The following is a 27952-nucleotide window of genomic DNA, read 5'->3' on the forward strand; positions in this document are numbered from 1 at the left end:
CGACGGGAACCGAAAGCTTGCTCTCGCCCAATAGTTTGTGGCAAAACCGCGTGGCCGTTGTCGCTCTGAACCCAGTCAGGGCAGAAATGAATGTGGCTTCATGGATTCTCCCCTGTCTGCTTTTGGTTCCTTTCTTGATCAATCGCGACGCGCTATAAGTACGCTTCCCCTCTCTCCTCCCACTGTGTTGGTGGTGCATCAACAAACATCCTCAATTCTTCAAACACACACACACTCGTTCCACCCGTCCCTCGTTTGACTCCAAACACTCTCGCCATCATGCACTTTGTCGCTAGCCTTGTTGCCGTCGGCTCCATTGCCTCTCTGGCTTCCGCCAGCGCTGGTTTCGAGTTCCCCGCCGCTGTCCCCTTGTCTAAGCGCCAGACCTCTGGTCCTGCCTATAATTGCCACGCCAACTGCGGTATGTAGACCCCTTCTCAACGCCCTTCCCACCAACTTTGTTGTTCTAAGACCATGCAGGCTACGCGATTCAGGACTCTGCCAAGGACGGCTACTGCGAGGACTCCAAGTGGAAGGATCTCCTCAGCGGTTGCCTCGACTGCGCCATGACGTACGACATCTGGAAGTACTATGGCGACAAGGTCGGCGCTGCTGCCAAGAAGTGCGGCCTTGATGCCACTCCCAAGGCGGCTGCGGCGAGCGGAAGCGCGTCGACTTCCGAGGCACCCAAGACCACTGCCGCGCAATCTTCTGCCCCGGCTTCCTCTGCCCCGGCTACCCAGCCTTCCGCCTCTGGCCATCCTTCGCAGCCGGCTACCGCCCCTCAGACTAGCCATGCCTCGGGCTCCTCTCAGGTGCCGTCTACCTCTGCTGCCGGGTCGCACTCGTCTGGTGCTGCCACCACTGGTGTTGCTACTACCGCCAAGCCCACCACTGGCACTTCTCACACTGTAAGCACTCGAAGAAACTTGTTCGATTTCCGCATTGTCCTAACCAAAACCCTAGGCTGGCAACAACACCACCTCCACCCCGGTCCAGGTTGGCGCTGCCTATATCCAGAAGCCTGCCATGCTCGCTGCTGGTGCCGTCGCTGTTTTCGCTGTCAACATGATCTAAACTGTATAACTTTCGCAAAATTGAGCCTGCCAACCTACTGATGGGCTTAATATGTAAATTCAAATAGTACTCCCAAACACCTAATACAAGTTGTGTGTCGTCCCGAATACCCATGCTCATGTTTCTGTTATTGTAATTACAGTAATAGTCTCAATTACTTTAGATTCATTCCACCAAAGGCTCTGTCCAGCGCAGCTCCCTCGTCCGTAGCCGGGTTGGCGCCAGCCTGTCCAGCAGTTGGCTCACCAACCATCAGCTCGTCCTCCGCCTTGGCCGCTGCCGCCGCTGCCGCCGCGCCCTTTTCCGGCTGCAGCATTCGCGCGTCGCTGTCCAGCCAGCCTGGGGCAAGCCTCCTCTTCTCCGCCAGCTCTCGCTCCCGTATGCGCTCCTCAAACTCGCGCAGCTCGCGGTCGGCGTCTTCCTGCAGCTTGGCCACGTGGGCGCGCAGCGCCTGGCACGACGCAACGATCTCGTCGGGGTGCGCGGCGTTACCAGTCTGCGATACAATGAAGCGCGGCTTGGGTTGGTCGGCGGCAGCGGCGTCGCCTGATGAGGAGGCTGTCGGGATGCCGAGCGCTGATGGCGGGATGTTGGACGGCATGGTCTTGTAGGTGTAGGAGAGGGTCGTGGCGGTCGGTAGCGAGACAAAGGGGGATACTGTAAGAGGAACTTGTTCCAGAAGCGGATGGGGGCCTGTAGTGTGTCAGCTAGTTCGCATTCACCCTGCAAATGCAGCAGGCCGAAGCGGTGTTCACTCACGATGGCTGTACATGGCTAACTTTCGACGCGGTCGCGCGCCGGATTAATGCAACAAAGCGGGCAGTGCAGTCCCTTTCTGGGCACCTTCAGTGGGTTGGTGATCAGTTCAGCAACACTCTGAATCTGAGCAGGCTGCCTAAGAAGTATCAGGTAGTCAATCGATGAAGTTGCGTGAGGAAGCTTCCGTAGCTCCAAGGCCGCGCAGGCGGGCAGTCATGTCATTGCCCCACCTAACCCGCCAACGATTTTTGTTTGTCCCCGCGATCTGGGAAGCTCGAGCTCCCTCTTTCAACTAAACCCTATATTCTACTTGAAACGAGTTGTCGCATCGCTACGACAATACACAGGCATCGACATGATTGCGACCACGATCCGCACCCCGCCGTCGGCGGCCGACTTCCTCCCCCTCGCCGAGTACCAGTCGCAGACGCCCGAGTCGTTTGTCGACGGCAAGCCCGTGCTGCACCTGCACATCACTGGCGCCGCAGCCTCTGCGCCCAAGGAGCAGCTCTCAAGTGGTAGCTTGGCCGTCTTCCCCGCCGACTCCCCAGCTGCGCCTGCAGCCAGCAGCGAGAATGGCGCCGATGTTCCTGCTGAGGAGCTCGTCGAGCAGCAAGTCGACGTCTACGTCACATCCGAGTGCGTGGGCCCCATTGCTTCCTCAAAAGCAGATACCGTGTTGAATAATCATTTTGTTGACATTGTCTTGTTGCAGAAACTTCATCGTCTTTAACCCCAAGGCCGAAGCCGGCGTCTCGATACCGTACCCCTCCATCTCGATCCACGCCATCAAGCAGCTGCCGTCCTCGGCGCCGGCCGTTTGGATGCAGCTCGAGTTCTCCGACGGCGGCTCCTCCGACGACGACTTCAACCTCGTGGAGCTGACCATTGTTCCTCCGACCTCTGGCGCCGCCGCCGAGGGCTCCTCCGCCACGGCCTCGAAGCTCTACGAGGCCATTGCTGCGTGCTCCAACCTCCACCCCGACCCGGCCCAGGAAGGCGACGACGACGATGCGGACGAGGACAACTACGACCGCATCGTGTTTGAGGGCAGCGCCGAGCACGAGGCCCTCGAGGGCTTCAGCGGCGTGCTGCGCGGCACCGCGGACGGCGGGCTGCCCCCGCCCATGCCCGGCAGCGGCGGCTGGATCACGGCCGACAATGTCGCCGAGTACTTCGACGAGGACGGCAACTGGATCGGTCCGGGCGCAGAGGTTGGCGGCGAGGACGACGCCGAGGAGCTTGGCGAAGGCGCCGGCCGGACGAGAGCGCGCGACGAGGTCGAGCCGCAAGACGGTGTGAATGGCCACGGCGAGGAGGACGACGCCGAGAGCAAGCGTCAACGAGTCGAGTAGGAGGAGGGTTCATCGACCAAAGGCAAAAAAGGGCATCGTGGGTAAAAGTACGGCGTTAATTGGTTCAACTTTAAAAAATACAAAACAGGGTCGGGAATACCAGGGCGTCGGTGAAGAAGAGAACCGGTTTATCGATATAGTATGTAGTGAATTATAAGACGGGAGTGGAAACTCCCCATTATGTTAAGCCATGCCCTCTTATACTATTTATCTAGACGAAAAGGAAGAAAAAATCAGAGTAGTCGCCAAATGCTACCATGCGTAAAACGCCCACCGAAAGTGTACAAAAGTAGACGAGGTCTGCTTTCCCCCGCAAAAGAAAAAAAAAATTGAACAAAAGATTTTATCAGGGAATTAGAGTAGTGAAGTCGCCAAAGGAGAAATAGGCAGTTGTGCTCGGGAACAGGTCGCCTTTGAACGGAAGCCAGACGGCCAGCTTTACATGCGCAGCAGCTTCTTGGTCAGCTCACGCTCCGGCGACGGCAGCAGGAACCCATCCTGGTCGTACAGCCCCAAGCTGTCGACGCTCCCACGCTTGTCCTTGCTGTGCCGACGCTGCTCCGCGGCCGCCAGCTCGGCGACGACGGGGTTCTTGAGGAGCACATTCTTCTTCTTGCCCGTCCCGGCGCGGCTCGGCGACGGCGCCGACGGCGACGACTCCCTTGTCGGGGTCCCGCCGCGGCGGCGGCTGCTCTCCTGCAGCGCGGCCGCCTGGCGCGTCGAGGGCGCGCGCGAGATGCCCAGGCCGGCATTCTCCTTGCCGTTGTCCAGCTCCTTTTCCGCCGCCGTCACCACGACCTCGCGCTTCTGGTAGCGCTCCACCAGCGAGCCCACGTTGCCCAGGCTGCGGCGCGGGTCCTTGGCCGGCCGCTCCGGCGTCGTCGAACTCGTCACCGCTACTGCGACCGTCGTGGTCGTGTGGGCGCGCACATGGCCGCCGCCCTTCTTCGGACGGGGACCGCCCGGCTTGCCGATGCTGCTCTTTTTGCCGCTGGCGCTGCTGCTGCCGACGTTGAGGTACTGCTTGGTGCCCATGCGAGGCGCGTTGCGCACGCTCTGCAGCTGCGGGAGGCGTCCGTCGGACAGGTTCGGCAGCAGCACCGGCGTCTCGGTCGCCGCCGACGCCGCCGCCGAGGTGAGCGAGTTGTTGCTCGTGTTGCTGACGAGCGAGTTCATGCGGCGAAGCTCGGCGACCGTGTTGGACACGGAGAGGCCGTTGACGCCGACACCGCCGCCGCTGCGCGAGGCCGTCAGCGTGTTGTCGTTGTTGTTGTTGTTGTTGTTGTTCGTGTTGCTGTAGGCAGAGGACGTGACGGACGCCTTGCGGACAAGGGAAGTGCCGCGCTGGAGGGACAGTGTGCGCGCGAGGCTCTTGGGCGGCGGCGACAGCGCCGTCGGGATGATGGACCCGTCGGGCGCCACGACCGTCGGCAGGCCCGGCGGCGTGGGCAGAGCGCGCGCATTCTTGCTCTTCTTGGGCGACTGCGCGGCGATGATCATGTTGACAATATCATGCTCGCTAAACGGCGACGACGAAGCATCCGAGCCCCGACGACGGACTGGCGTGGCCGCCATCACGTCAAAGCCCTCGTCGTCGTCCGCCGTGATCGTGTCCTCGCTCGAGGCGCTCAGCGTCGTGCTGTCGACGGACATGTCGGTGAAGCTCGACTCGGACACTAGCGGGGACGTGTAGCCCGCGTACATGGCCGACTTGGGACGCACATCCTCGGTGCCGCGCTGCTGCTGCTGCTGCGAGGGGGGCTGCAGGGCGCCGGCGAAGCGCTGCGCGTCGAGCGACTTGTGCGTCTGGTGGCCCTGCTGAAGACGCTGCGGGTTGCGCAGGGGCGGGCTCTGGTGGTGGACGGACGGCATGGCGCTGTGGTCGACGTGCCGGGAGAGCGTCTCGGAGCTCACGGTCATGGTGCGTCGGAGGGGCGCGAGGACGGGGATCCCGCGGCGGTCGACAAAGGGATCGTCAGGGCCCTCGACAACGGCTTGTATCGAAGCATCATCGACTTCGTCCCCGACGCTGTACAGCGTAGAGAGGCTCGAGGAAGCATCGCTGTCGGTGGAGCGGCGGCGTTGAGACCGGTCCCGCTGGGGGCTGCTTCGTTGGGGGCTGGCATTCTGCAGTTGCTGCTGCTGCTGCTGCTGCTGCAGGTACTGCTGCTGCAGAGCGCGCTCCATGTCGTCCCGCTGCTGCTGCTGCTGCATCTGCGGCGTCGTCAGCTGCAGAATCGCATCATCGCCCGCGAGCCACTCGTGGCCGCGCAGACGGCTCGGGCTGCCCATGCCCCCGGGGAGCTGCAGCTCCTCCGTCGCATGCGCAATCAGGCTGTTGGCCGCGCTGCCAATCGACGCGGCCGATCCTTCGCGCGCGCCCATGCCACCGCTGCCGCTCGCGCTGTACGTCACACCGCCGTACTTGACCGGGCTGCCGTTGTGATGCGCGCCCTGGCGTGCTGCTCCACGCCCGCCGGGGGTGCTGCGCGGCGTCGACGTCTTGGTCGGTGAGCCGTGCGGCGTGCGCTTCTCCGGCGAGCGGCTGCGGCTGCGGTCGCCGTCGCGGAGCCGCTGCTCCGTGGAGCGCAGAATGTCGCGAAGCTCGGAGTCGGTGCGGGTCGGGTGCCGGGCGAGGACGGCCGCCGCAGGGCGGACAAAGTCCTCAGTGGCGCCGGATCCGCCGTCGTGTACGGCTCCAGGCATCGCTGGCATCGCCAACTCTTCTTCCGTTTGCTGCTGTGGCTGGTGAGGTTGGTCATGCTTGTCGTAGACGTAGTCGTAGTCGGTGATGGTTGGCTGCTGCTTCACGTCTTCCAGGTGACGCGGCGGTGCCGGCGGCTGCTGCTGCTGCTGTTGTTTTGGCTGTTGTTTTCCTTGAGCCATACTTTTCAGGCCCTGCCTCATTGCTCTGTGTCCCACCGGCGGCAGCACCGGCGGATGCTGTCCCGCCCAGCCACTGCCGCTCCCCGGCCTCTGCCTCACGCTCACGAGCATCTGCCCGCCGATCGCCACGGCCTCTTCGTCTAGCCAGCCCCTCTCGCGTCTATACGACGCTCTCTTTGGGTTCCACAGCCGAAACGTGCTATAAGACGGCAGCGGCGGCAGCATCGGCACCGAGGGGATCCGTTTCAGCGAGAAACGACTCGCCAGCGTCGTCTTGTCGTCATCGTCATCCTCCACGGTGTCGTCGTCGGGGAAGCGTGGCGGCGCAAGCATTGTTCGGCGCTTCATCAGCCGCGTAGTCGATGGCTTGCCCGAGAGCAGCGCCGTGAAGCCGGATGCCTCGTAGGGCAAAGAGGCTGTCGTCCGGGTAATCGTAAGCGGCGTGCGGCGCTTCTGCGCATGCCAGGCCAGCGCGAACCCTACGCAGATGAAGAGCGAGACGCCGCCGCAGAGAGTGATGGCAATGAGCCAGCCGAGGCCGAGCGTGGCAGCACTGCGCCCTTGCAGTATGTTAAGGCCATCAGCAGCAGCACCACCACCACCACCACCACTAACAGATTCGCTTTCCAGCATCGTCATGGTTCCGTCCAGCCAGGCCTACAGAGGGAGTTGTCGATATCGGCATTAGCTTCGGGCTCCCTTTTCCTTCAACCAACTTGCGAAAAGAACAAGAACAAAAAAGAGTGATTATGTTGGCCTCGGGGCCCTTCGTGATGAAGCTTCGTATGCCTTTTGCTGCTGGGGTTAGATGTATGGAAAGGAAGAAAAGAGTGTGAGCGAATGTAGCAACCACAAGTGTTGATCAGACTGGCCACATTTTGCTGAAAATACTCATAAACAATGCTGCTGTTGTTGGCGTACATGGGGTATAATTTCCATTGCAATATCACGAGGAATGTGTTGCCTGGTGTGACGCATTCCAGCCAAGCCTCACCACCAGCATTTTGGCAGTGCGGCGGTACCAGGAAACAGAGTCCATAAAAGCCTAGCAAGTAAATTAATTATAAGTTCGATTGCCTTTTTATCGCATTTGAGCTATTTGGGGCTCGCAGCCACCAGTAAGAGGAAACTATGATGGCATCTTTGAGCCTCAGCGCGGATGGTGGCAGGTCTCACATGTGGGCTTCTTCTAGCCCATCGGTCCAGCCCGCCCAGACTACAGCAAGTCACAACACGAGGCATTTTCAGTGTCAAACACGCATGGCTGCTTGTGTCTTGTTAAATCCTATGTTATCAAAAAGAATTGCATAGCATGTCTGCCTCTATGAAAAGAAAAAAAAAAGAAGAACCTTCAAGACAGACGTTGTAAATCATACCAACTCGAAAGCCGTTCCAGTTTCCGGAACCTGTCCAGATTGTCAAAAATCCTCCACAAAATCAAATTGCAGCCTTTAGTATTTGTAATTTCACATCACACTCCAACTTTGTACTTAGCTCCTGCGGGCATGGCCGTGGAGGTGAGAACGACGGCGCTTAGCAGCGTCGACGGTCTTGGTGGCGGTAGGCTCAAGAGTCTCCGTGACGATGACAAGCTCCTCCTCCCACAAGATCTTGCTGACGGTGTTGCCGTTGGTGACGAATTGGGTGCTGTAGTAGCTGGGCTCGGGAGTGGTGGTAGGAGCCTCAGTGACGGCAGCGGCAACAGCAACGGGAGCAGATGGAGTGGCGGTGGTAGTGGTGGGAGTAGGAGTCGGGGTAGACTCGGAAGACTCGGACTCAGAGTCAACCTGCTTGAAGACCTGGCCAGGGAGGGGTGAGGCAGAGTTGGAGGCTTTGGCACCGGGAGTGTAGCTCAGGGTAGGCTTGGAGGTAGCGGTGCCGGCGGTAGAGGGAGAGTCGCCGCCAGTCTCAGGCTTGGAGGGATCGCCACCGTCGCCAAAGACGGAGAGGTCACCAGGAAGGTTGGCCATGGGGCCGAGAATGTTCTTGATCTCGGTAGACAGCTGCTGGGGCAGAGACTTCTCGAGCTTGCAAGAGGTGGCGGTACCTTGGTCAACAACGTTGAAGAGAGGGCAGTCCTCAATGCGGCCGGAGGGGTTGGTGCAAGTGTCAACAGCCTGCTGGAGGAAATCCTTGTCCCAGCCCATCATGAAATCAGCGTGGTAAGCGAAACCTATGAATGTTAGTAGGGCTCTGACTAGGAAATGTGAAGTGGATATGCATACCCTCGGTGTCACCGTTGGAGAAGACGAAGCGACCGTTGCGGTTCTTATAGTTGCCAACAGCCCAGATAGTCTCAAACATGAGGGAGGGGACGCGGGTCTCGTAACCCTCAGGGCAGGTACCAGTCATGACGAGGTCAGGGTAGGCCATGTGGGACTTGTGGTCGCTGGAGTCGGCATCCTTGCCGTTCCAGCAAGAGGGGAACATGATTTCCAGACGAATACCGTCCTTGCAGTTGGCGTCAAGGTAGGCCTTGTCGGGCATGTAGTGACGGTAGAGGGTTCCCTCGGGCTGCTTGTCGTAGTTGAGGCAGTTGAAGCCAAGGGCGCGCTGCTCAAGGATGCTCTGCTTCGTCTGGCCCATGGACTGCCAGAGAGACTTGTCGGGGTCGGGGGACTCGGGGTTACCAGCGCTGTAGGAGCGGCGGGTGTTGGAGCCGGCGATCATCTGGAAGTTGTCGGGGAAGGCCTTGATGTTGTCTCCGTAGAGAAGGTAGTAGGCGAGCATGCCACCGACCTGGTCGACGAGCTCAAACTTGCCAGTATCCTTGTCTTCGAAGTAGAGAGCGGGAGACCAGTAGGCGGACTTGTCCTGAGTGACACGGCACGAAGTGCAGTCACCACCCTTCAGGGCAGAACCATCGGCAGACGAGGAGAGGCCTACTTTTTGTTAGAATGTCGATACTGCGATGGCCGTGCGAAAACTATGGCCGAGGCAGGGAACAGCGACGTACCAGACGAGCCATGGAGGGAGTGAGCGTGGGCAGAGACGTCGTTGGGGTTGACGATGGGGTCAATACGGGCGACATCGAGACGGCCAGGGCACTCCATGCGCCAGAAGGCATTGGCACTACCGGCCAAGCCGAGTAGTACGGCGGAAGTAATCTTGAACATTTTGAAATATCCAAGTGCAAGAGCTGCCTTAAACGCAGCTGTTTCTTGTTGGTTAAGGAGTGGACGACGCGATGAAGCAGTCTAAGACGGTGTTAGTGAGATGGAGAGGGAGAAAAACGGCGACTAGTTGATGAGATGCATTTGGGCAATTGCGAGAAACAATGGCAAAACAAAGATGATGATGAAGTGAAAAGCAGCGGGCGACGCGTTTGCAGAGGAGCTGGAGCTGGAGCTGGCAGGTGGCAACGAAATGCATTGTCAGGGCTGGCAGGTGGCAGCTGCAAGGCACGAGTCGATGAGTGGCTGGTGAATTGGGGGCCGGCGATGGCTTGCCTGGATGGCGCGGGGTTGAAAGGCAGCAAACGGCATATGTTCTTGCGATAAATGGCGTTTTCAGCATAGTAAGAATCCGTCGGCCAAATATCATTAATGCATTTGAGTGAAGAATTATGCTGCAGCGCTGTTCGATCTGCCATGCATCACATATCGCAGCATCTCATCTCGCCGCGGTGCTGGGTCGTGTAAGGGGAGGAGGTGGGGTCTGTCCAAGGGAGGAAGAGGCTCGAGGCTGTAAACGGGCGCAAACGACTTACCAGGCTCGCGATCGTCCAAGTAGGTTAAAAAACTTTGGGAAAAGCGATTTCAAAGGGTACGAATAAATTCGTGTCAATTGAAGAATCCAAGTTCTTTCAAAAAACGAAGACCGAGTCAGCGCGACTATGCAGTCACGTATTCCAACCTCGTGCGCGGGACTGAAACTGGTAGAATTCCAGTGAGAGGCCCAGTTGCTGCGTGAGCGAGAGAGACCCCGGTTTTTTATGACGACACAAAGAGGCGCGTAAAAGAATGAGACTGGTCAGCTGGGGCGATTCGGTGAAGCCGAGCCTAGAAAACAATTCGAGCTGGCGGTTTGAATCGGAATTCGGATCGTCGTGGCTGGGTTATGCTGGTATATCAACGCGGGCTGAGTGGCGATGACAAGCTGCAACGTTCCAAAAAGACACCAGTCTTTTAATTTTCGACTTTGAAGATGACACGAAAAAAAGATCCAAGATGCTCAAGACACAAGCAGGTTTCGCTTGATTGCACAGCAGTCTGAGCGGGCCGAAAGGATCAGAGAAGATGAATCGTGATACAGGATCAAGGTCGCTCAAAAAAGTTCGAAAAGTCTTTGTCAAGGAATGTATGCGGTCAGATTGTTGGTTTTTGTAAAAAGCCGATAAAAAAGTGAAGAAAAAAAGGAGCGTGGGTTTGAAGATGTTGGGTGAAAGGAAGGGAAGGGGAAGAAGAAAAAGAGCGAGATGCGTTTGTCGAAAGGACTCTTGCGGTGGAAGAGGAGAGGGAAGGGAGAGTGTGTGGAGGGAGGGCGGCCAAAAGAGTGTATACCACCAGTACTGGTAGCTGGCAAACGAACAGAGCAAACGGGCGGCGCCTGGCTGAGCGCTTCCCCTCCTCCAATGTAATGGTAGGCCGGCCCCAGAAGTACCTGCAAGTACCCAGGAGCCAAGGACACGCTAGGCCAGGCACAAGGCACAATGGATGGCGAGACGCGCTAACAGAGTACATGGTCGGGTTTACGGGCTGGATGAGATGAGGGAGCGGAGATCAGGGTGGAGAGGAAACCACATTCCATTTACAGCTGGCTGGTTTGATGGAAAAGTACCTGTTGTACCTCTGGCCATGACCAAGGCCAGACGAGGGAAGCATACTGGTAAGTACCTATCCGTACAGTTTGGTGGCCAACAAGACCAGGCAGGTATTCCGTACCAGTAAACGATGGCCGCGCCATCAAATTCTCTGACTCTATACCCAGCATCTCAAATTCGGAAGAACAAAAATCGATTTGGTTTTTTGCACCACCCCGTGCCTTCCAACCCCCTATCCCGACAGCAATCCTCGTTCTGTTATTACATGGAGCCTGTAATACCGTTGATCGTTCTTTCAACGCGAGCCACTTATTCGCTGGGGGTGACGGCCCAGCACTAATGACGACGGGCTCATAATATTACCCAGGGTTCCAAGGGGCACCAGCCAGGCACTTTCTGTTTCCCCCAGCGGCCTTTTGACCAGTGTTTTTCCCCTGAAGCACCGCGTCTCACGGCATCAGGTGTTGGCCGCACAGCATGTCCGCCGTACTGGTTACACGCCCATGCCTGCACTTTATCCGCCTCAGACAGGTAGCATAGACTTGGCCTGTTCGTGATGACAAGGCAGACCGCGAGCGCAGAGCTCACCCACCGCCGTTTTTCCTATCCATCAGGGGCGACGGGCGTCCTGGGCTGATTGGCATGCAGAAGCCAGCTATTTCCTGGTCTTTGTTTCGGTGGACCAGGGGGCAGCAAGGCACTGGGCGCTTAACAATAGTGCCCCGGAGAGAACGGGTTTTGGCGGTGCATGCTACTGTAAGCTACCGTTACAGCGCCACGGAGGCCCTGACGGCTGCGGCCTCGCAATGTCGCCGCCTCTGGAATCTGGTCCGGGCTATTGGCGACCATTCTTGCACGACGGCGTATTTTTGTTTCTCTGCTTGTCTACGGAGTACGTGCTGACGAGAATAGATTCCGATGACGCCGGTCCTGTGCAATCATGTGTTCCGCACTAGTTGGCTGCGCGGATATGCACCGGCAGACTATCAACATGCATGCCCACGAGCCATTGTCGCATCACGGCGGTCCAGTTGACGATCAAGAGTGCAAGACTTTTATTTTCGGGTCAGCCAAGATCTTGTAGCACTAGGTAAAGCAGGTTCGCGTGGTTCACGTTCAAAACAATGAAAAGAAAACTCATTGTCGGCATGAGCGAGCTCTGATAGAGGACGGTGTGCGTGTTGCACTGTCATTCATCGTGACATGGCACACGGACAAAGACCGTCAAGATGAGGTGGCTGGGAGTAGATTAATACCGCAATCGATCAGTGGTACTTTTTACTCTCATTTATTATTCGTGATATTTTTTGTGCGTTTCTGTGCGGCAATCTTCTCTTCTGTTATTGCTCTCGTGGCAGCTCGTCCCTTGCCGCCATGAGCAATGCATGCAGAATGGCAATTGCCCATGGCTTCGAGAGAAAGTTGAAAAACGTGCGTCTGCTCAAACTCTGCCACTGCAAGATTTAATTATTACTGGTACGTGAAGGCATTGTCTCGTTGAAGAGGGAGATGGCGACGATGCTTGCCTGCCTGCCTGCGGCCGCAATTGGGAGCGGTGCCAAAGTGCGTACTGGTACTGGTAACATGTACCTGCAAGTACCTTTTGTGCAATAGACTGGGGGCCGTAGCTTGCAGGGACATGAAACGCTTGCAAGACAAGGACCCGTCGTGGCAGGACCAATCACAAGCGCACATCTGCTCCGGCGGGCCGCCCTCCACCCCTGGCATTAACCAGGGGTGGCTGATCTTGGGGCGCCACTCAGGTTCAGGCAGGAAAAGAGCCGCCACTCAAAGTGAACCCCTCGCCCCTGATGATGGATGAGAGCCGCTACGTCATTCTGTGCCAGTCAGTCCCTCACAGGTGACAGGACAACCCAAGCAACCAAGCAACCAAGCAACCCGCGCCGTGCAAATTCCCAAACTAAACTCCCTGTTTTCCCCCGGCTTTTTCGCCCAGTCTGTCTGTGCTTTTGCTGACCGCATTATTACCGGGCCTCATGATGTACCAGTAAAGGTTGGCTCGGATGCACTGGCTGCCGTCGTACTCGGTACATTCACGACGCGACCGCCTATGTCATTCCCGATCAGCCAAGATCAAACGAAGAAATAATGGAATATCAAAAGAAAAATTTCATCTTTCAGCCGCCAACTCTTCTCCCCCGCCACCAGTCCCTGCTTGCACCCTGGCTCACCCTTTTTCTCGTACCTCATCAGGGACCAAATTGTCTTCTCCATCTGAACGCATAATACCCCATAAAATACGATTGAAACAACGAAACACGTAAATCTTTCTTACCAGTCGTTTCTCCCTCCCACAAACAATTTGCACACTTCTCCATTATCGTCGTATCTCTTCTCCTCTTGATCTTTTTTTTTTTTTCACCGACGCGCGTCTTTCTGCAATAAACGACAGAGAACTTTCTCGCGCAAATGTCTTGTCACGCTTCCAAGGTGCGGCTCAAATAAACAAAGGCCAGCCAACCCGACGACTCCACGCCACGCGCCGTTCCAGCTATACGAAATAGTAGGTCTTGGCCGACACCACTGGACGGCAACTCGGCAGTCTGTCTCGCCAATGGAATACACAACCCCAGCTATTTACTGCTCGTTATATTTCCGGCGCTCGGCACGGCAATGTGTTTCCGACCGCACAATAAACTAAGTGTCGGTAATACCAGCAATTAGCCTCCCAGTCGTCAGCAAGGGAAGGATGTGGGATGCATGAACAAAAAGGAAAAGGAGAGCCATCGTCTCCTCTTTTTTATTCCCATGCCATCGCGTCCCGCCAGTCCGATGTTTTGCATGTCCACTTTGTCACAGTTTGCCTCCTCGGTTTGGCACGACCAGACTCCATTGGTCCAACTGCCAATTTCGATTCACCATGATAGCTTGCAGCCCACGAACCAACGGCATCAACATTGCAGATCCATATCCACCCCCTTTGTTTTCTGCACTGCTCTTCACAACACCGCAGCCCGAATCAACAAAAGCTCGGAGCTATGTCTCGTTCGAATATTGCGGTGCCCACAACGCTCGCCGTCCCAAATTTGCCTATGACAGCGATCACCGCCCACCTTTCTTGGCTGTGCCTTGGAACGGACCCTGCAAATAATCTCGCCCCGGCGGGAGGGTCCCGTCCCCAATGGCCGGGGCGCAGTGGTCAAGATGTTCAATTTTGGACGACGGGTCTTTTTTTTTTTTTTTTTTTTTTTTTTTTTTTTTGGTCTTGGCAAAAGCAAGGGGTACGTATGTTCGGCAATGGGCACTGATGAAATTCTATCGCACTGGTAGATCTCGCCAGCAAACACGCAGCTTTGCATCGACTGACTGTGTAGACCCACCTCAAGACAGCATCACTCTAACAAAGGCCAATGTCGACACTGCTGGCATTTCCAAGTTGTGAGTTTCCGGTATTGACTTTTCCGATAATATGCAGTACCTTCTTCCATTCGGTCCACGTAGCGTCTTTAATTTGTTCTATTGCAGCTCGTCCCCCTATTGCCGACCAATCCGCCTCTAGGGTAGCGGTCTGCACAATTGCTGCTGCCAAGCATCAGTCTCAAAAACTTCAAATGACAAGTCCAGATACTCATCCAGTACTCGGACCAGATTCAATGTCTACATCACTGCGCATAACCAACCTTTTTTGTTGTTATTTTTCACGTAGTGCCTCGTGTAACCGACTCCATGTACCGAGATATCTAGACTACAGATGCTAGTTACATTTCAACTTCACGTTGACCTCAGCTGCGTCACTGCTTGGCTTGCATTCCACAGCTGGCCAAAACTGGATCTAGCCTTGCGACAGACACGCATTAATAAATTGATTGCTTACGTGACTTCTAGTTTCTCCTCTATATTGCTACCCTATATGACTGTATATTCAAAGTGTCAAAACTTTTCTTCAACACTCGTCCTACCATATACTCCTATCGCACATGGCATCGCATCCACCGCACACCACTCTGCGGCAGCCCTCATGGCTAGGATGATCTAGTCAAGCATCTCCGTTATCACGCCCAGCGCGTTGATGCAATCGCCAAACTATCGCATAGGTTAGCACGCACGCAGCAAGTCGCATCAGGCCTTGGCTCTAGTACTTACCATCGTACAGTAGAATCCAGTCATGGTCTCTCCAGCCGGCACCGGCACTGATACCATCGTGACGTTTTTCTTGATGACCCTGTCCCTATACCGAAAGTGATGGGACCGACCGCGATTCGTAAAAATCTGAGCGAACAGTCAGCATCTGTCTGAAATCAGCACGAGCGCATACAAAAAAACCTGCCTTGAACGAATCCAGCTCGGCGCTGGGCTCAGCATCCACAAGAACCTCATTCGGTCTGTAATACACGTACAGCTCCACGCCGCAGATGCGCTCCCCGCCAGGGCCGTTGATGGAAAAATGCTGCAGGCTCGCCATCTCCGAGTCCGGATACACGCCCAGGTCCTCGCACGTGTCAAGATAGTCGAGGTGCCCGGGCGTGAATTCAAACTCGAGCGCGCACGGTGTCGACGTCATGTAAACCTGTATGCCCGTCAGGTAGCGCAGGCTCTGGCCACGCGTGCCGCCAAACACGCTCCGACGAATCGAATCGTATATGCCGTCGTCGGCCCACACGTACATGGTGGAAAAGAAGGCCTCGTTCAGCTGCAGCTCCCGGTCCGGGATACCCTTTTCCCACACGGCGGTGTCGCGCAGCGACGCAGGCGCCCACTCTGCTGCCGCGACGCCGAGACTTATAATCCTGCAGCCCTGTTTTCCAGTTAGCAATGTGAGTGAAGAAAGTCTTTAGAAAAAGGGCACTCACGTCGAATTGGGCAGAAATTGCAAATAGATTGCTTGCAGCTACTAGCTTCCTTGTTTGCGCGATGCCCTCGACTTCGCATCCGACCCATGGCGAATGACTGCCGTCCCCAAAGACGCACTGAACAGCTCTCATGCCCGTAGGCACCAGAGCCATACAAAGACCTGTCCAGGACCTCCCCGAGACATCAACGACTATCTCATGGGCCATGTATCCGAGCTCGACAACAGCACCACATGAGCCAACCACCCTCAAGCCCACCACGTACTCCACCTCTCCAACTTCATTGACAAAAAACGAAATTTGATCTATTGACTGAGGGAGAGAAACCTTTGGACTGTTCTGCAGCTCCATGCATCCACTAGGAAACAACCCGTACGGATCCCCTGCGTCCCATGCGTAGATGTCGACCGAGGCCTTGCGCCAAACACGCGGGTCCGTGAGCAGCGGCGTAGTAGTGCCGCCTGTATTGACGAACCTGGGATCCAGCAGTCTCTTGATATACATGGCCAGGAGCCACACCCTTTCCCTGTTGTGCATGGCCTGGGAGCGATGCATGAGGCCTGTGCGACGATAAAGCCGTCGCCAGTCCAGTGCCCGGTTCCAGCGCTGCGTCTCAAACACCCAGCAGCGCTCGCTTCCGGGCCCGAATCTCGTGGCCCAAAAATTCTGCTGATAAAATACGGGCACAAAGAACTGCGAAGCCAGCCGCAAGTTGAGAAAGTCGTGTGTCGGAAGCAGAGTGGCGATATTCATGAGCATTTCCTGCGGCAGCGAGGCAAACGGGTCGGAAAATCGCACGCTCATGATGGAAACCTGTGGTATGTCCTCTACGGCATTGATCCGCAGACTTTCGATTTCGGGGATGTCAAACGGATCGATGTTCGTGATTTGCGTCACACAGAGCCGGTGATGCTCCGTGAACTTGTCATTGACTTCGACGCAGCGACCATCGTCGGGGTGTTCTCTGTTGAGACCACCATAATAGTGCCCCCATTCTGGACAGAACTGGGATTCAGGAATCGGAAAGGACTTGCATAGACCAAAGAGTCGCTTGAGCGGCACTGGTTTGGGGGCCAGCGCAACCTCCAACAGCGACCAGCAGGCTTCGTGAAATGCAAGTCCCCAGCGTCCATCTCTAGGCGACTGACGAAGAATACCAATGTGAGGGTACTCAAGCGCATCGTAAGCGTCATCGTCACTGCCGTTATCGTCCCATCGGGCATTGTAGTCTAGTGGCGCAATCCAAGGGTCAAAGGACGTGTCCTTGAAGTAACCCACTCCCGTAATCGAAACAACGTCTACGTCTGAATAGACTAATGCCTCTGTTAGTATAATACCGAAAAAAATCTAGTATCAGGATTCAATACGACGTACGTATGCGAAACTGGTTCAGCCAAGTCGGCGTATGCCTGACTTGCCCGTCAAAGATCATGCGCCCGCACAGCAGACAGGGAGCAATGGAAGCATTGTGAGCCATTTTCACAATTTCTGACTAGCTTGAAATGCCCATTTTCACAAACCATCTGGAGACTAAATAAATACTCGACTTCTGTGTATAACACGATGCAGGTGCGTGTGCCACTAGGCAACACTGTGGCACGGTGGCGGCGTACGAGATCGAGTCGCGCGCATAACATCGACCTCGAGCTGCACCTGCTATACCGTGATTCATCATGCTTCTTTGTCTGCGAGTATCGGACTGAAAGATGAGGCTTGTATACCTCAGCTGACCATAAAACCTACGCCAACTGATCACGAAAGCTCGTTACATCGAAACGCGACCTCCGCAAACGGTCTCTGGCATACCGTGAATCACTGCGAAGATCGGGCTTAAATACCTATTCTGCGGATCTCGGGGTGGTAAACTTGCGACCCAAACACAACCTTCTCAAACATGTCGTCCCAAGCACCTTTGGATCTAGCAGCTATTGTCGAGCTGGCCACGAGTCACCGAGGGGCGCGGCACACTTGCCGCGTGGTAGGAGAACCGCTCTGTGGCAGCCTCAACAGAGTGGTGATTCTGAAGTTCGACGACGGGCTTCAATGGATATTTCGGACGCCTCGTTGCGATACAACCGGGCGGAATCTACCCCCTGTGGTGCGGGTGAAGCTGATTGCCAGCGAAGTCGCGACGCTCAACCTTCTCGCGCATCATACCAACATACCAGTACCGCAAGCGGTTGACCACAGGTATGGCTACTCAAGAGTAGACACAGCCGCCATGACATCCAGGCAAATCTGACTGAACGGCAGCTGCACCAATTTGAACTCTGTAGGCGCACCCTACATTCTCATGACCTGCGCCAAAGGCAGGTCCTTTGCAGCATATCTGCGCCGCATGCACGAGGATGGCGTACGTGACTTTTCACAGGTGACGAAAAAGCTCATGAGACAGCTGGGTAAAATATGTTTTGCCTTGTCAAAGGTTCAATTTGCGACCATTGGCTCTGTGCAGGAGGGCAGTGACGCCTTTGGGGTCGGCGAATCGCTTGTGCCAACCTTTGTGCTTCAAGGCCGTCACGGTATTCCCGTGTTTCGGGGGCCTTTTCTAACAGAGCAGAACTACTATAACGGTTTAATCGACGCATTTTTCGGCCACGTCAAAGGCCTCTCCCTGGGCCATCATTTTTTCCTTGGCCCCTGCCCGGAGAGGGCAGATTACCCAGACCAAACGAGCTACAACACGGCCGTGGATCGATGGAACGATTTCGTGACAATTGATGACAAGATTGACGGCGTTGACAACCGCATCCATTACCATACAGCGGGAAAACTTATCCAGGACATTGTTCCCGATTTCAGCCCTCCTGATGGTGGGCATCCTGCCACCGGGCTTGCCGGGTTTCCGCTCGGGCATGCTGATCTTTGTAGCAGCAACATCTTTGTCGACGACGACTGCAACATCACCTGCATCATCGGCTGGGAATTCTCCTCGACCATGCCCTTTGCACAGCTCCTCATCCCGCCGGCGGTGCCGAACAAGCGACGCCCGCCCTCGTCCGCAGACTGTGCGGCATTCCGAGCCGGCCTGCACGATGCGGCCAGGCAGGCCAACGTCGTCCTGCCCTCGATCCCGGGAATCGTGAGCGACCTGCTGTGGCACTACATGCGCTGGGTCAACCTGGACACGCACTGCGACTTCCGCCACTTTGAGGCACTCTTCAAGCGGCACCCCGAGTTCTCCAGGCTGGATCCTCTCTTCATCATTGACGAGATGCAAGGCAGGACTGACATCAGAGAGGCAAGGCAGCGTCTGATGGATGGGGTGCGCGATCCGGACGAAATCAGGAGTGACGAGGACGCGTATTTCGCGCTGGCTGACGACGGCGAGAAGCAGCGCCGCGTGGCAGAAAAATTGACCGACACATTCAACCTGAAACGCCAAATCCTCGGGGCTGATTTTTGGATGCAGACTTGGAGTGAGGTCTTTGCCGACAACGAGGAGGAGGCATGCTGTTCGGGCAATTCGAGCTGGTCCGGCAACTCGTGTTGTTGCTCACAGCCGTCCGAGCACTCCCACAGTGGGTTGTAGCGCAACCACACAACATGCGCAGAAGAGCTTAGGTAGAAAATTGAACATTAATAAAGAGTACTTAAACCATCACGCAGTGAATTATATTTTATCCGAATCATTGCCTGCGCCGTAGCTGTATACACGCGTCATGTGATTGCGCCACTATGCCAAAGCCCGAGCGTTGCAGAAATGGGGCGCATCGTGTGGCGCAGGACACGCCCTGGAACTAATGACAACCGTCTCAAGCTCAGGCGACTCTTGACCAAAGCATATGTCATGATCGCGTGCCATACCGCGCGAGCGCCCAACACGATATCCCGATAGACAAACAACCTGCGCGAAAATGGATGACCTCTCTGGTCTCGATTGGTCCAAGCCCAGTGCTGGGCAGCCGCCCAAAGCCGCGCCGATGACCAGCAACATGGCCTACCCGTCGCTGCGGCCGAGCCCCTCGCCCTTTGCGTCGGGACGCAACACGCCTGCGTCCACGCAGAACTCGGGCAGCAGCTCCTTTGGGAAACCGCCACAGCCGCAGCAGACGACGACACAGCCCAAGGCCGCTCAGGACAGCTTCAGCAACCTGGCGCGCTTCGGCCCCGCCAAGACGTCCCAGAACCTGACCCTCGCCGAGCGCCAGGCGCAACTCGAAGCCGAAAAGCGCAGGAAGGAGGAGGAGAAGCGCAAACTGACCGAGGCACAGTTTGGTAGCGGGCAGCAATGGGACATGCTTGGGTCGCGCGGCCAGACTTCGAGTCCCGCGCTGCAACCGCCGGCCGTTGTGGCGCAGAGCTCCGGCAACGACGACGACGACCTCTTTGCCGCCTTTAACAAGGACACCAAGGTGGATAACGCCAGTCACTTCCCACCTCCAGAGAAGAAAATACCCACGCCGACCGCCGAAAAGAAGCCCCTCGACCTCTCGAACCCCAATGCCTGGAGCGCCTCTGGGTCGGACCCGGCTGCCTATCCGGACGACGACGATCCGTTTGGCCTGAGCGAATTCAAGCCCAACGGTGCCGCGGCGTCAGTACCACAGAATCAGACGCAGACCAAAGACGACGATGATTTTCTGGGCGACCTGGCCCGACCAGTGGAGGAGGTACGCGCCAAACAACAAGTTGCCCCGCAGCGTGGTGAGCCTGGCAAGCCGATTGAGGACAACGACTCGAGCTCTTCCGACGAGGAGGAACTGCCCCAAAGACCGCGAAACGATACCCGTCGGGCCCAAAATAGCGGCAATGCCGAGTTTGACAGCGCTCTGGCCCAGCTTGTCGATTATGGCTTCGCGCCCGAAGACGCGCGCCGCGCTTTGGTCGAGAGCGGTGCCGGCACCAATGTCCAGCAGGCGGCCAACTGGCTTCTCGACGAGGCGCATCGGAAATCCAAAGCCAAAGCGCAGGGAAGGCCGTCGTCAAACAACTCGAACCGATCCGAGCGCCGGGAGCAGACACCCTCGGGGCGAAACGAGCCCGACTTTGCCAAGTCGGCCGCCGCTGTTGGAAACACGCTGTTCAAGACGGCTAATTCACTGTGGAAGACGGGGCAAAAGAAGATGCAGCAGGCAGTTGCAGACTTTCAGCAAGAGGGCGTTGCCGGTGATCCCAGCCAGCCCAAGTGGATGCGTGATGCACAGACGAACCAGGGACGCGCCTCTGCGAGGGCGGATGCCAATGCCACCGATGAGGCCATGATGCTTGAATCCGGTGGAAGACCGAGACAAGCCAAAGAAAAGAGCCGGCAAGCGACGCCAGACCTCACAAGGAGCTCCTCACCAGCGACATCGTCTGCTGGCCAGAGTCGGAGCGGCTCTGTGCCCAGGTGGCAGCAGCAACAAGCTGCCCCGCCCCTGGTTCCGAATGCGCGGTCGCGACTTAATCGGTTCGCGGACGACGACGACACCTTTGCTGTTAGTTCTAGTAGAAGACGGAAGCCGGCATTCCCCGCAGAGCCAGCCAAGACCGAACCTGAACCAGATCTGCTGTTTGGCTCTGAAGCGCCGAAACAAGCGAGTCGTCCAACCCCCCCTCCTCAAGCCGCAGCAGCTGCGAGGAAAACACCGCCCAACCCTACTCCTGTGCGAAAGGCGACACCAAAACCTGCCCGTCAAATACCGTCCATCACGCCGTCCGCCATACAAACTTCTACAAAGCACCGTCTCGAGGGAACGGCGCATTTCAAGCGTGGAGACTTTGCACAGGCACACGCATCCTATTCGTCCTCGCTGTCTGCCGTGCCATCTACACATCCCCTGGCCATTGTTCTCCTCACAAACCGAGCACTGACTGCCTTGAAAACGGGCGAGCCGAAGCAAGCAGTAACAGATGCCGACACCGCCATCAGCGTCATTGGACCCGGCAACGGCCAGGGCGAGACGGTGGCCGTGACAGGCGACAATGGCCAGGAAGAAAACCGCGACATGCGCGATTTGTACGGCAAGGCGCTGAGCCGCAAGGCCGAAGCCCTCGAGCAGATGGAGAAGTGGGGAGATGCCCTTGCCGTGTGGAAGCTGGCGGTCGAAGCTGGTCTCGGCGGCGCCACGGCGGCCAAGGGCCGTCAGCGATGCCAGACGGCGCTCGCGCCCAAGCCCAAGCCTGCGCCCAAGCCCGCCTCGGCGCCCAAGTCTCGTCCATCTGCGTCGGCTAGCCTGCAGCCGCAAAAGGACTCCGAGGCCGTCACGCGACTACGCGAGGCCAACGAGGCCGCGGCCAAGGAGGACGATGAAAAGTTTGCGCTTTCAGAACATGTCGACGCCAAGATTGCGGCGTGGCGCGAGGGCAAGCGCGACAACCTGCGCGGCCTCATTGCGAGCCTGGACCAGGTGCTGTGGGAGGACAGCGGGTGGGAAAAGGTGGGCATGCACGAGCTCGTCATGGCGAACAAGGTCAAGATTTCGTACATGAAGGCGATTGCCAAGACGCATCCAGATAAGGTGAGCATATATGGTTACCGTGCTGCCTGTCTTTCGTTACTAATCTGGGCAGATTGCGCAAACTGCTTCGACAGAGGTGCGGCTTATCGCGGGTTTAGTGTTTAGCACGCTCAACGAGGCTTGGGACAAGTTCAAGACGGAGAATGGACTATGAGATATGATATCCAACATTTTTACAGGAGCAGTTTTTTTTATTCACATTACACGTGGCAGGGTAAAGAGAGAGCATGGCGAGGAAAACTTGCTAAATTCATTTCGCGTTTGGAAAACAGATAAATTATAAAGACAAAGTATAGATATGGTTCCGGTAGCGCCGCCTTTTGGCCTGCTGAATGACATGCGAACGTAGAGGACGACAACACCGACACGCCATGAGCCCAAACAGACCATGATTGTGGGAACCAAAGTGGTACGGATTCCATTTACTTTGAGGGTATCTCGTAAGTCGTAGATGGGAGCAAGAACCACGGGGCTCTACAATCCCAAGGTTCGGCGGACGCCCTCGCGGACGACATTCTCGTACTCGGCCCTGCGGTCGCGCCACATCTTGGCGGCTTCGACGTTGGCGGGGCTCTCGTCGTTTGGTTCCGCGAGCATGCTCATGACGGAGATGAGAATCTTCTCGACCGACTGGATCGGGGACCACCGCTCGGACGCGTGCTCGTAGTGGTTGGGGTCGTCGCCGGGGGGGTGGAGGATGGAGATGCAGACGAGGCCGCTCGAGTAGACTGTTTTCGAATCATTAGCGATCCACGTTTTTCCTTTGAATACAGCCTGTTGAGTTCGAGAAGCCCATACCATTCGGATGCCACAGGTCGCAGAGAAACTTCATCGTCGGCGGCGCCAGCGGATAGTCCTTGGGAAACTTGAGCTCGGCGGGGAAGACGCCGCCCTCAAAGGGCGTGCCCTCGGGCCCCTGGATGAGGCACTCCCAGTGCAGGATGTCGTCCTCGGACACGGGGCCCGCGGTGATGCCGTCGGGCGGGTTGTTGGTGAGGGCGCGGTACTCCTGGAGCAGGCGGCGCTGGGCGGTGGACTGCGCCATGATGGTGAGCGGCGGCAGCGGGGTAGCGGCGGGGGCTGAGCGCGCTTGTTTATGGCACTCGATTCGACCGTAGAGGGTGTGTTTCGTAGTAGAGGGCCTGTTCAGAAGAGATGGAATCGAGACTTGGCTCTGTGGAAGGCGGGGTTTTTTTTTGCGGCAGTGGGATGGCAACGGTGGCGGGTTCGGCTCGACTGGAAGCTACTTTAGGTGGGCGATTCAATGTCGCGCGAGCAACTCCGGACCGGCTGTAATGTGGGGCGGCGAGTTGGGCCGGTCGCCGGAGGACACAACGGCGAGATTTATACCAGCGTGAGTAGGATTGATTTTGATTTGAAAAATAAGACAATGGTTGCATATATACAGCCTTGATGTATACGCCGCGATTCGATAATATTTTCCCGAGATTTTCTTGCCGCCGTTGAGTGTCAAATAACTACGTGATATCGATGTTCATTCCATTCTGTCCACGTCGCAAGAAGCGCTCAATAGAGGCGAAAGAGTGCTGTATATACCACGAAAACTTTTCACATGTAGCCATTCTCCACAGGCGCAGTCAATGTTCGCGCCTTGATCGAGAAGTATGATCATCATGTGTGGTACGGCCAAATTGGTGACAGCCCACCACAGCGGCGTCCCACCATCTTGATCGGCCAACTCAATATTGACACCGTTAGCAACGAGCCATTGGACCAAGTATTCATCGCCGTTTCTTATGACGGCCCGCGGCAACTGCGCCGTCCCATCTGATCGACCGTGTCAAGATTCGGGTTCCACTCAAGCAACAGCGCCTTATTGTCCTTGTAGCAGTGACTTTTGGCAGCCCCGCCACAGCGGCGCCTAGCCGGTCGTCTCAGCAGCAGTAAGGCTAGCCCCCTTGCTCTGGAGTAATGGTACGATAGCCTCACCTCCGACCCTAGCTTTAGCCCATGACAGTGGCGTGTGACCATTGTTGTCGGCGATGTTAATGTTGGCACCCCACCGAGGATCAAGCAGCAGTGGCACATTGCTCCTGTAATGTTGACTAGTAACAGCCAGAGATAGAGGCGTGCGACCCGTCTTATCGGTCGCGTTAACGTTGGCACCTTTTTCAAGGAGCCTTTCTATAGTCTTGAGGCTACTCGATTGAAAACCTAAAACCGCCACTGATAGAGGGGTCCAGCCGTTCTCATCGGTGGCCTCGATCTCCGCCCCCCGGGCAAGCAGCAGCTGCACAATGCCTTCATGCCCCATTCTTGAGGCCCATGTCAGAGGCGTTGCGCCGTGGTTATCCGCTGCCTCTTTGTCTGCACGCTGCTCAAGGAGCAACTGCACAGTGACTTTCTGCCTTTGCTTTGCAGCGCAGCTAAGAGGCACTGGGTTGTCCCTTCCGAAGGTTTTAGTCTCTCTCGGCATGATGGCGGGCCCCCCCGAAACAGCCCATGATAAAGGGGTGCGGCCACGTTCATCAACAGTGTCAATGCCATCGTGTGCGCGCTGCGCTAGGAGCTCCCGCACAGCTACATCATACCAATATCTCGCTGCATAATGCAGCAGTGTACCTTCCGCATTGCTGCTGAACTTGGTGTATGCTTTGCAATAACCTGAAGCAAGGGCGACGGCAAAGACTAGTTCGTTACCTGTCAGTAATAGAAATAGGAGAATGTTTCCATTGGGTGGAAATTCGGAACTCTTTCCAATAGTATTCTGTTTGTCTCCATTCTGACAATATGCTTTGTACAGGCCGTGCAGATGAGACGTTGGTGGTTGGATATCCAAGTGTGCTTTCATAAATGCACAAACCGCTTCGTGACTCTTGGTTGCTAGTGCCGCCAAAACCGGCGCGCCCCAAACCTCGTCCTCTACTTTGAAGCAGAAGAGCTTTTCTGGGTGACGACTTATGAGGTTCGCTGCGTTGTGCTCGGCCAATAGATATAAAAGCCTTCTTTTGCGAACAGGTCCAGTGAATCCTCTCACGAGGTATTGGAGCGTCATCCAATCCGCAGTTGAAAAGCTCTGGAAAAATTCCGCTTGAGAGACGCCGTCGCCTGCTGCGGTATCGGCATGATAAAAGACACTCTCAACAGCGTATTCTAGAAACGGCAGCCTTTGTTTCGCCTTTTTCGCTGCCAGTTTGGCGTCGATCCATTCTCCCGTCTCAGCTTTCGGGAGCAAGTCGCTGCCGTCCAGAATACCAATGCTCATGTTCGTATAGTTGAGGCAGCATTGTTTGAGTCGTTCGTGGCTATTTCCTCGAAATCTCCATTCGACTTCAGGCCACACTTCGTAGAGCCCATTTCCTTTGAGAAGAAAGTCTCTGACTGACTCGTGAATGAACTGAACTTTCGGTGTTTCCTTGGACATCGTGACTTCGGCAAGCCCTCTAGACGAACTGAGGACAAGCTTTCTAGCATCAGCCTCATCCATTCCATCAAAACCCGACTCGGATGCACCAGGACAGAGGGCGAGGTACAGCTCCTGCGGTGCCAGTGGCCGCCTTGCGAACAGTACACACTGCATGCAAAGAAGCAGTTCGTCCTCGTTGTGCTCCTTGTCATGCATGTCGCGGGTCAAAATACCATGCTTGTAGCGGATCAAAATATCATGGAAAAGCTTGTGCAGATCTTCCGGAATATCGTCAAGCCTTTTTTTCAGTCCATATTCCCCACGATGATCATAGTGCCGCTGCAGAATCCCCACGACCAGGGAAACCCACATGAAGAGCCCGGATCTAGTCGATCTCTGTTCAAGTTCCATGCGGACCTCTTTGGCGACCTTATCGTGGCCAATTTTCAGCTTGCTGTCAATGTAGTTGAGTATATCCTGCTTGTGTCCCTTTTGTAGTCCAAGATCCAGACTAAGTCCTTTCGAAATAGTAATGTTCGGGTACCATCTGCTTGAGAAGCAGACTTGGAACACAATGTTTCGTGATATGGCTTGATTGCTCAACTCTTCAAAGAACGACATCATATCCCGAATCTCAATTTCGCTGCACTCATCCAAGGCATCAATAAAACACATCAAAGAGTACGTTCCGAGACCCTGGACAACTTGCTCGAAGAGTTCCTCAAGTTGCTCGACGCTCCACTGCGGTGCTTCATTATGTCGTGTATTCAAGTCAAAAGAATCGAGAGCGCTTTGAAGGTGTGGGAGTTGTTCGAAAATCTGGACAAGTAGTGATTGATACATTCCAACCGTAGATTTCTCTGGATCTTGTCCTTGCGCATAGAAAAAGAAGTAAATGATAGCTTTCTTCATGTTTTTCTCCATGTTATTCGTAGCATTTCTGACAGCAAACTTCATTAAGGTCGATTTCCCGACGCCAGGGTTCCCTTTAATCCATAGGACTCCGTGATGCTCCACGAGATGGCTGGGGTTTAGCCAGTCACAATATTCGGAAGTTCGCAACAGCCACTCGCATGTCTGCCGGTATGCTTTCTTAACAGTATTGTACCGGCGGTCGATTTGGTCAATTCTTAACCAGTCTAGCGCTCGTTTTCGACCTTCATCCAATGAAGTTGGCGCTTCACTGAAATTTAGCCCAGTAACCTTGGCAAGAGCTTTGAGGAAATTCTACTTACTGGAGCTATCGAGGTTGATTGGCAAAATGTTACTGCCACAATTGTCGGAGCGTCGATTCTTTGGCCTGTTGTCTCTGATGCAAAGTGACTGTTCGTCAAGGGAGCGCTTACGTCTGCGATCTAACGCTGTTACCATGGTTTCACCGAGCAATTAGCTAGATTCAAGATCAAGTGGCAGAATGAGGCAGTATAATGTGAACTGACTGTTTTGATCTGGGGGTTTTGGAATCTCGGCGAGAAGAGCTTTAGCATAGGAAGCAGCCATTGCAGCTGCATACGGCTGCCATTCATCATTCTTATGCCGGTCCCCATAATCGCAAACTCCCCGAATAACGCCTGGGCGCTTAATATTCATGACTCCAGCCGCTTCCATCTCAAGACCAATAAGATCGTACTCGTCTCGCAACTCATTTCGCTTCCGGGCATTTTTCATCAGCTTGTCTCCCGATCCTAAGGTCCCATACCACACTCGGGTCCTGTCGCAACTCGGCCTGCGTCTTCGTTGGACGATGTGCTCTGTGCCGTCATCATTGATTTGGTAGAGGATATCATTTTCTTGTCCTGGATCCATGAAGATGCCGCTGAGCTGGTGGTCTTTGTCTCTGATTTTGTTGTAATGTGGCAAAAAGAAATCTGCACTATTTCCGTATTTAAGTTTTAGAGTACTGATAATTGAGGAGACAACTTTTTTCGTTTTTTCCAATACATGGCCAGAGCCCATGAGCTGGAAACCATCGTTTTCCGTTTCCTTGCCGAAGCCATATGGTATAATCGCCGCATCGTTGCCCTCTACTCGGGCCACGAGAACATCGCCAAGGCGGATATCAATCGGGGGCTTTCGCGCGGGATTGGGCAATCCAGCTGCAACTCCGACCAGCAAGCTGAACTGGATATTTTTGAAAATAGTAGCCTCGCCAATGACGGAGGCAGCCCAGGCGACCCCGTATGATCTATCGAGCACATGTGCAATGATGACATTATATCCACACATCCTACCGGCGTGAAAAATACAGTTCTTTGCCTCAGGGAATTCGGTTCCATGGTGCTCGTCCAACATTAGTCGGGCAGCCTGCAACTCGATTTCTAGCGGAGCGAGCCATAAGACAGTGTAATCTGAAGGATCCAATATTGCCATTGAGTCAAAGAAGCAAGGAATACGCCTGAATCAGCGTCAGGTGCCCCAGTCGACCTCGGGTTCTCGTGGTGCCTCGCGGGGCCGTAGCCTTCTTTCTGTTCACTTCTTTGGGACAAATGTGA

The 27952-nt window shown here is 55.6% G+C and overlaps 10 protein-coding genes across 11 annotated transcripts; 4 read left to right on the forward strand and 6 right to left on the reverse strand.

The window, feature by feature from the left end:
* Positions 1 to 279: 279 nt before the first annotated feature.
* On the forward strand, positions 280 to 1077 carry LMH87_007280 (uncharacterized protein; the record flags this gene model as incomplete). Its single annotated transcript, XM_056192341.1, has 3 exons — positions 280 to 421; positions 481 to 911; positions 967 to 1077. The coding sequence occupies 3 exons, from the start codon at positions 280 to 282 to the stop codon at positions 1075 to 1077; spliced, it is 684 nt and encodes a 227-aa protein (XP_056060571.1).
* Positions 1078 to 1231: 154 nt separating this feature from the next.
* On the reverse strand, positions 1232 to 1849 carry LMH87_007281 (uncharacterized protein; the record flags this gene model as incomplete). The annotated part of the gene is made up of 2 exons (XM_056192343.1): positions 1232 to 1770; positions 1837 to 1849. The coding sequence occupies 2 exons, from the start codon at positions 1847 to 1849 to the stop codon at positions 1232 to 1234; spliced, it is 552 nt and encodes a 183-aa protein (XP_056060572.1).
* A 342-nt stretch (positions 1850 to 2191) lies between these two features.
* Positions 2192 to 3191, forward strand: LMH87_007282 (uncharacterized protein; the record flags this gene model as incomplete). The annotated part of the gene is made up of 2 exons (XM_056192344.1): positions 2192 to 2475; positions 2552 to 3191. The coding sequence occupies 2 exons, from the start codon at positions 2192 to 2194 to the stop codon at positions 3189 to 3191; spliced, it is 924 nt and encodes a 307-aa protein (XP_056060573.1).
* Positions 3192 to 3629: 438 nt separating this feature from the next.
* LMH87_007283 (uncharacterized protein) lies at positions 3630 to 6410 on the reverse strand (the record flags this gene model as incomplete). Its single annotated transcript, XM_056192345.1, has 1 exon — positions 3630 to 6410. One exon carries the CDS (start codon positions 6408 to 6410, stop codon positions 3630 to 3632), a length of 2781 nt encoding a protein of 926 aa, XP_056060574.1.
* Positions 6411 to 7567: 1157 nt separating this feature from the next.
* LMH87_007284 (uncharacterized protein) lies at positions 7568 to 9193 on the reverse strand (the record flags this gene model as incomplete). Its single annotated transcript, XM_056192346.1, has 3 exons — positions 7568 to 8250; positions 8303 to 8959; positions 9034 to 9193. 3 exons carry the CDS (start codon positions 9191 to 9193, stop codon positions 7568 to 7570), a joined length of 1500 nt encoding a protein of 499 aa, XP_056060575.1.
* A 5639-nt stretch (positions 9194 to 14832) lies between these two features.
* Positions 14833 to 17127, reverse strand: LMH87_007285 (uncharacterized protein; the record flags this gene model as incomplete). Its single annotated transcript, XM_056192347.1, has 5 exons — positions 14833 to 14883; positions 14944 to 15069; positions 15128 to 15595; positions 15651 to 16963; positions 17025 to 17127. The coding sequence occupies 5 exons, from the start codon at positions 17125 to 17127 to the stop codon at positions 14833 to 14835; spliced, it is 2061 nt and encodes a 686-aa protein (XP_056060576.1).
* Positions 17128 to 17544: 417 nt separating this feature from the next.
* On the forward strand, positions 17545 to 19182 carry LMH87_007286 (uncharacterized protein; the record flags this gene model as incomplete). The annotated part of the gene is made up of 2 exons (XM_056192348.1): positions 17545 to 17840; positions 17904 to 19182. 2 exons carry the CDS (start codon positions 17545 to 17547, stop codon positions 19180 to 19182), a joined length of 1575 nt encoding a protein of 524 aa, XP_056060577.1.
* Positions 19183 to 19507: 325 nt separating this feature from the next.
* On the forward strand, positions 19508 to 22247 carry LMH87_007287 (uncharacterized protein; the record flags this gene model as incomplete). The annotated part of the gene is made up of 2 exons (XM_056192349.1): positions 19508 to 22093; positions 22146 to 22247. The coding sequence occupies 2 exons, from the start codon at positions 19508 to 19510 to the stop codon at positions 22245 to 22247; spliced, it is 2688 nt and encodes an 895-aa protein (XP_056060578.1).
* Positions 22248 to 22567: 320 nt separating this feature from the next.
* LMH87_007288 (uncharacterized protein) lies at positions 22568 to 23138 on the reverse strand (the record flags this gene model as incomplete). Its single annotated transcript, XM_056192350.1, has 2 exons — positions 22568 to 22821; positions 22892 to 23138. 2 exons carry the CDS (start codon positions 23136 to 23138, stop codon positions 22568 to 22570), a joined length of 501 nt encoding a protein of 166 aa, XP_056060579.1.
* Positions 23139 to 23975: 837 nt separating this feature from the next.
* LMH87_007289 (uncharacterized protein) lies at positions 23976 to 27830 on the reverse strand (the record flags this gene model as incomplete). 2 transcript variants are annotated; one of them, XM_056192352.1, is made up of 4 exons in its annotated part: positions 23976 to 26638; positions 26696 to 26815; positions 26900 to 26938; positions 27182 to 27830. In XM_056192352.1, 4 exons carry the CDS (start codon positions 27828 to 27830, stop codon positions 23976 to 23978), a joined length of 3471 nt encoding a protein of 1156 aa, XP_056060581.1. The 2 variants fall into 2 exon arrangements, with proteins under 2 accessions (XP_056060581.1, XP_056060580.1); XM_056192351.1 differs by having other exon boundaries at positions 26696 to 26821.
* Between the last annotated feature and the right edge of the window lie 122 nt (positions 27831 to 27952).

This window comes from Akanthomyces muscarius, chromosome 1 (genome assembly GCF_028009165.1).
Source record: "Akanthomyces muscarius strain Ve6 chromosome 1, whole genome shotgun sequence".
In the NCBI taxonomy this organism is placed as follows: domain Eukaryota; kingdom Fungi; phylum Ascomycota; class Sordariomycetes; order Hypocreales; family Cordycipitaceae; genus Akanthomyces; species Akanthomyces muscarius.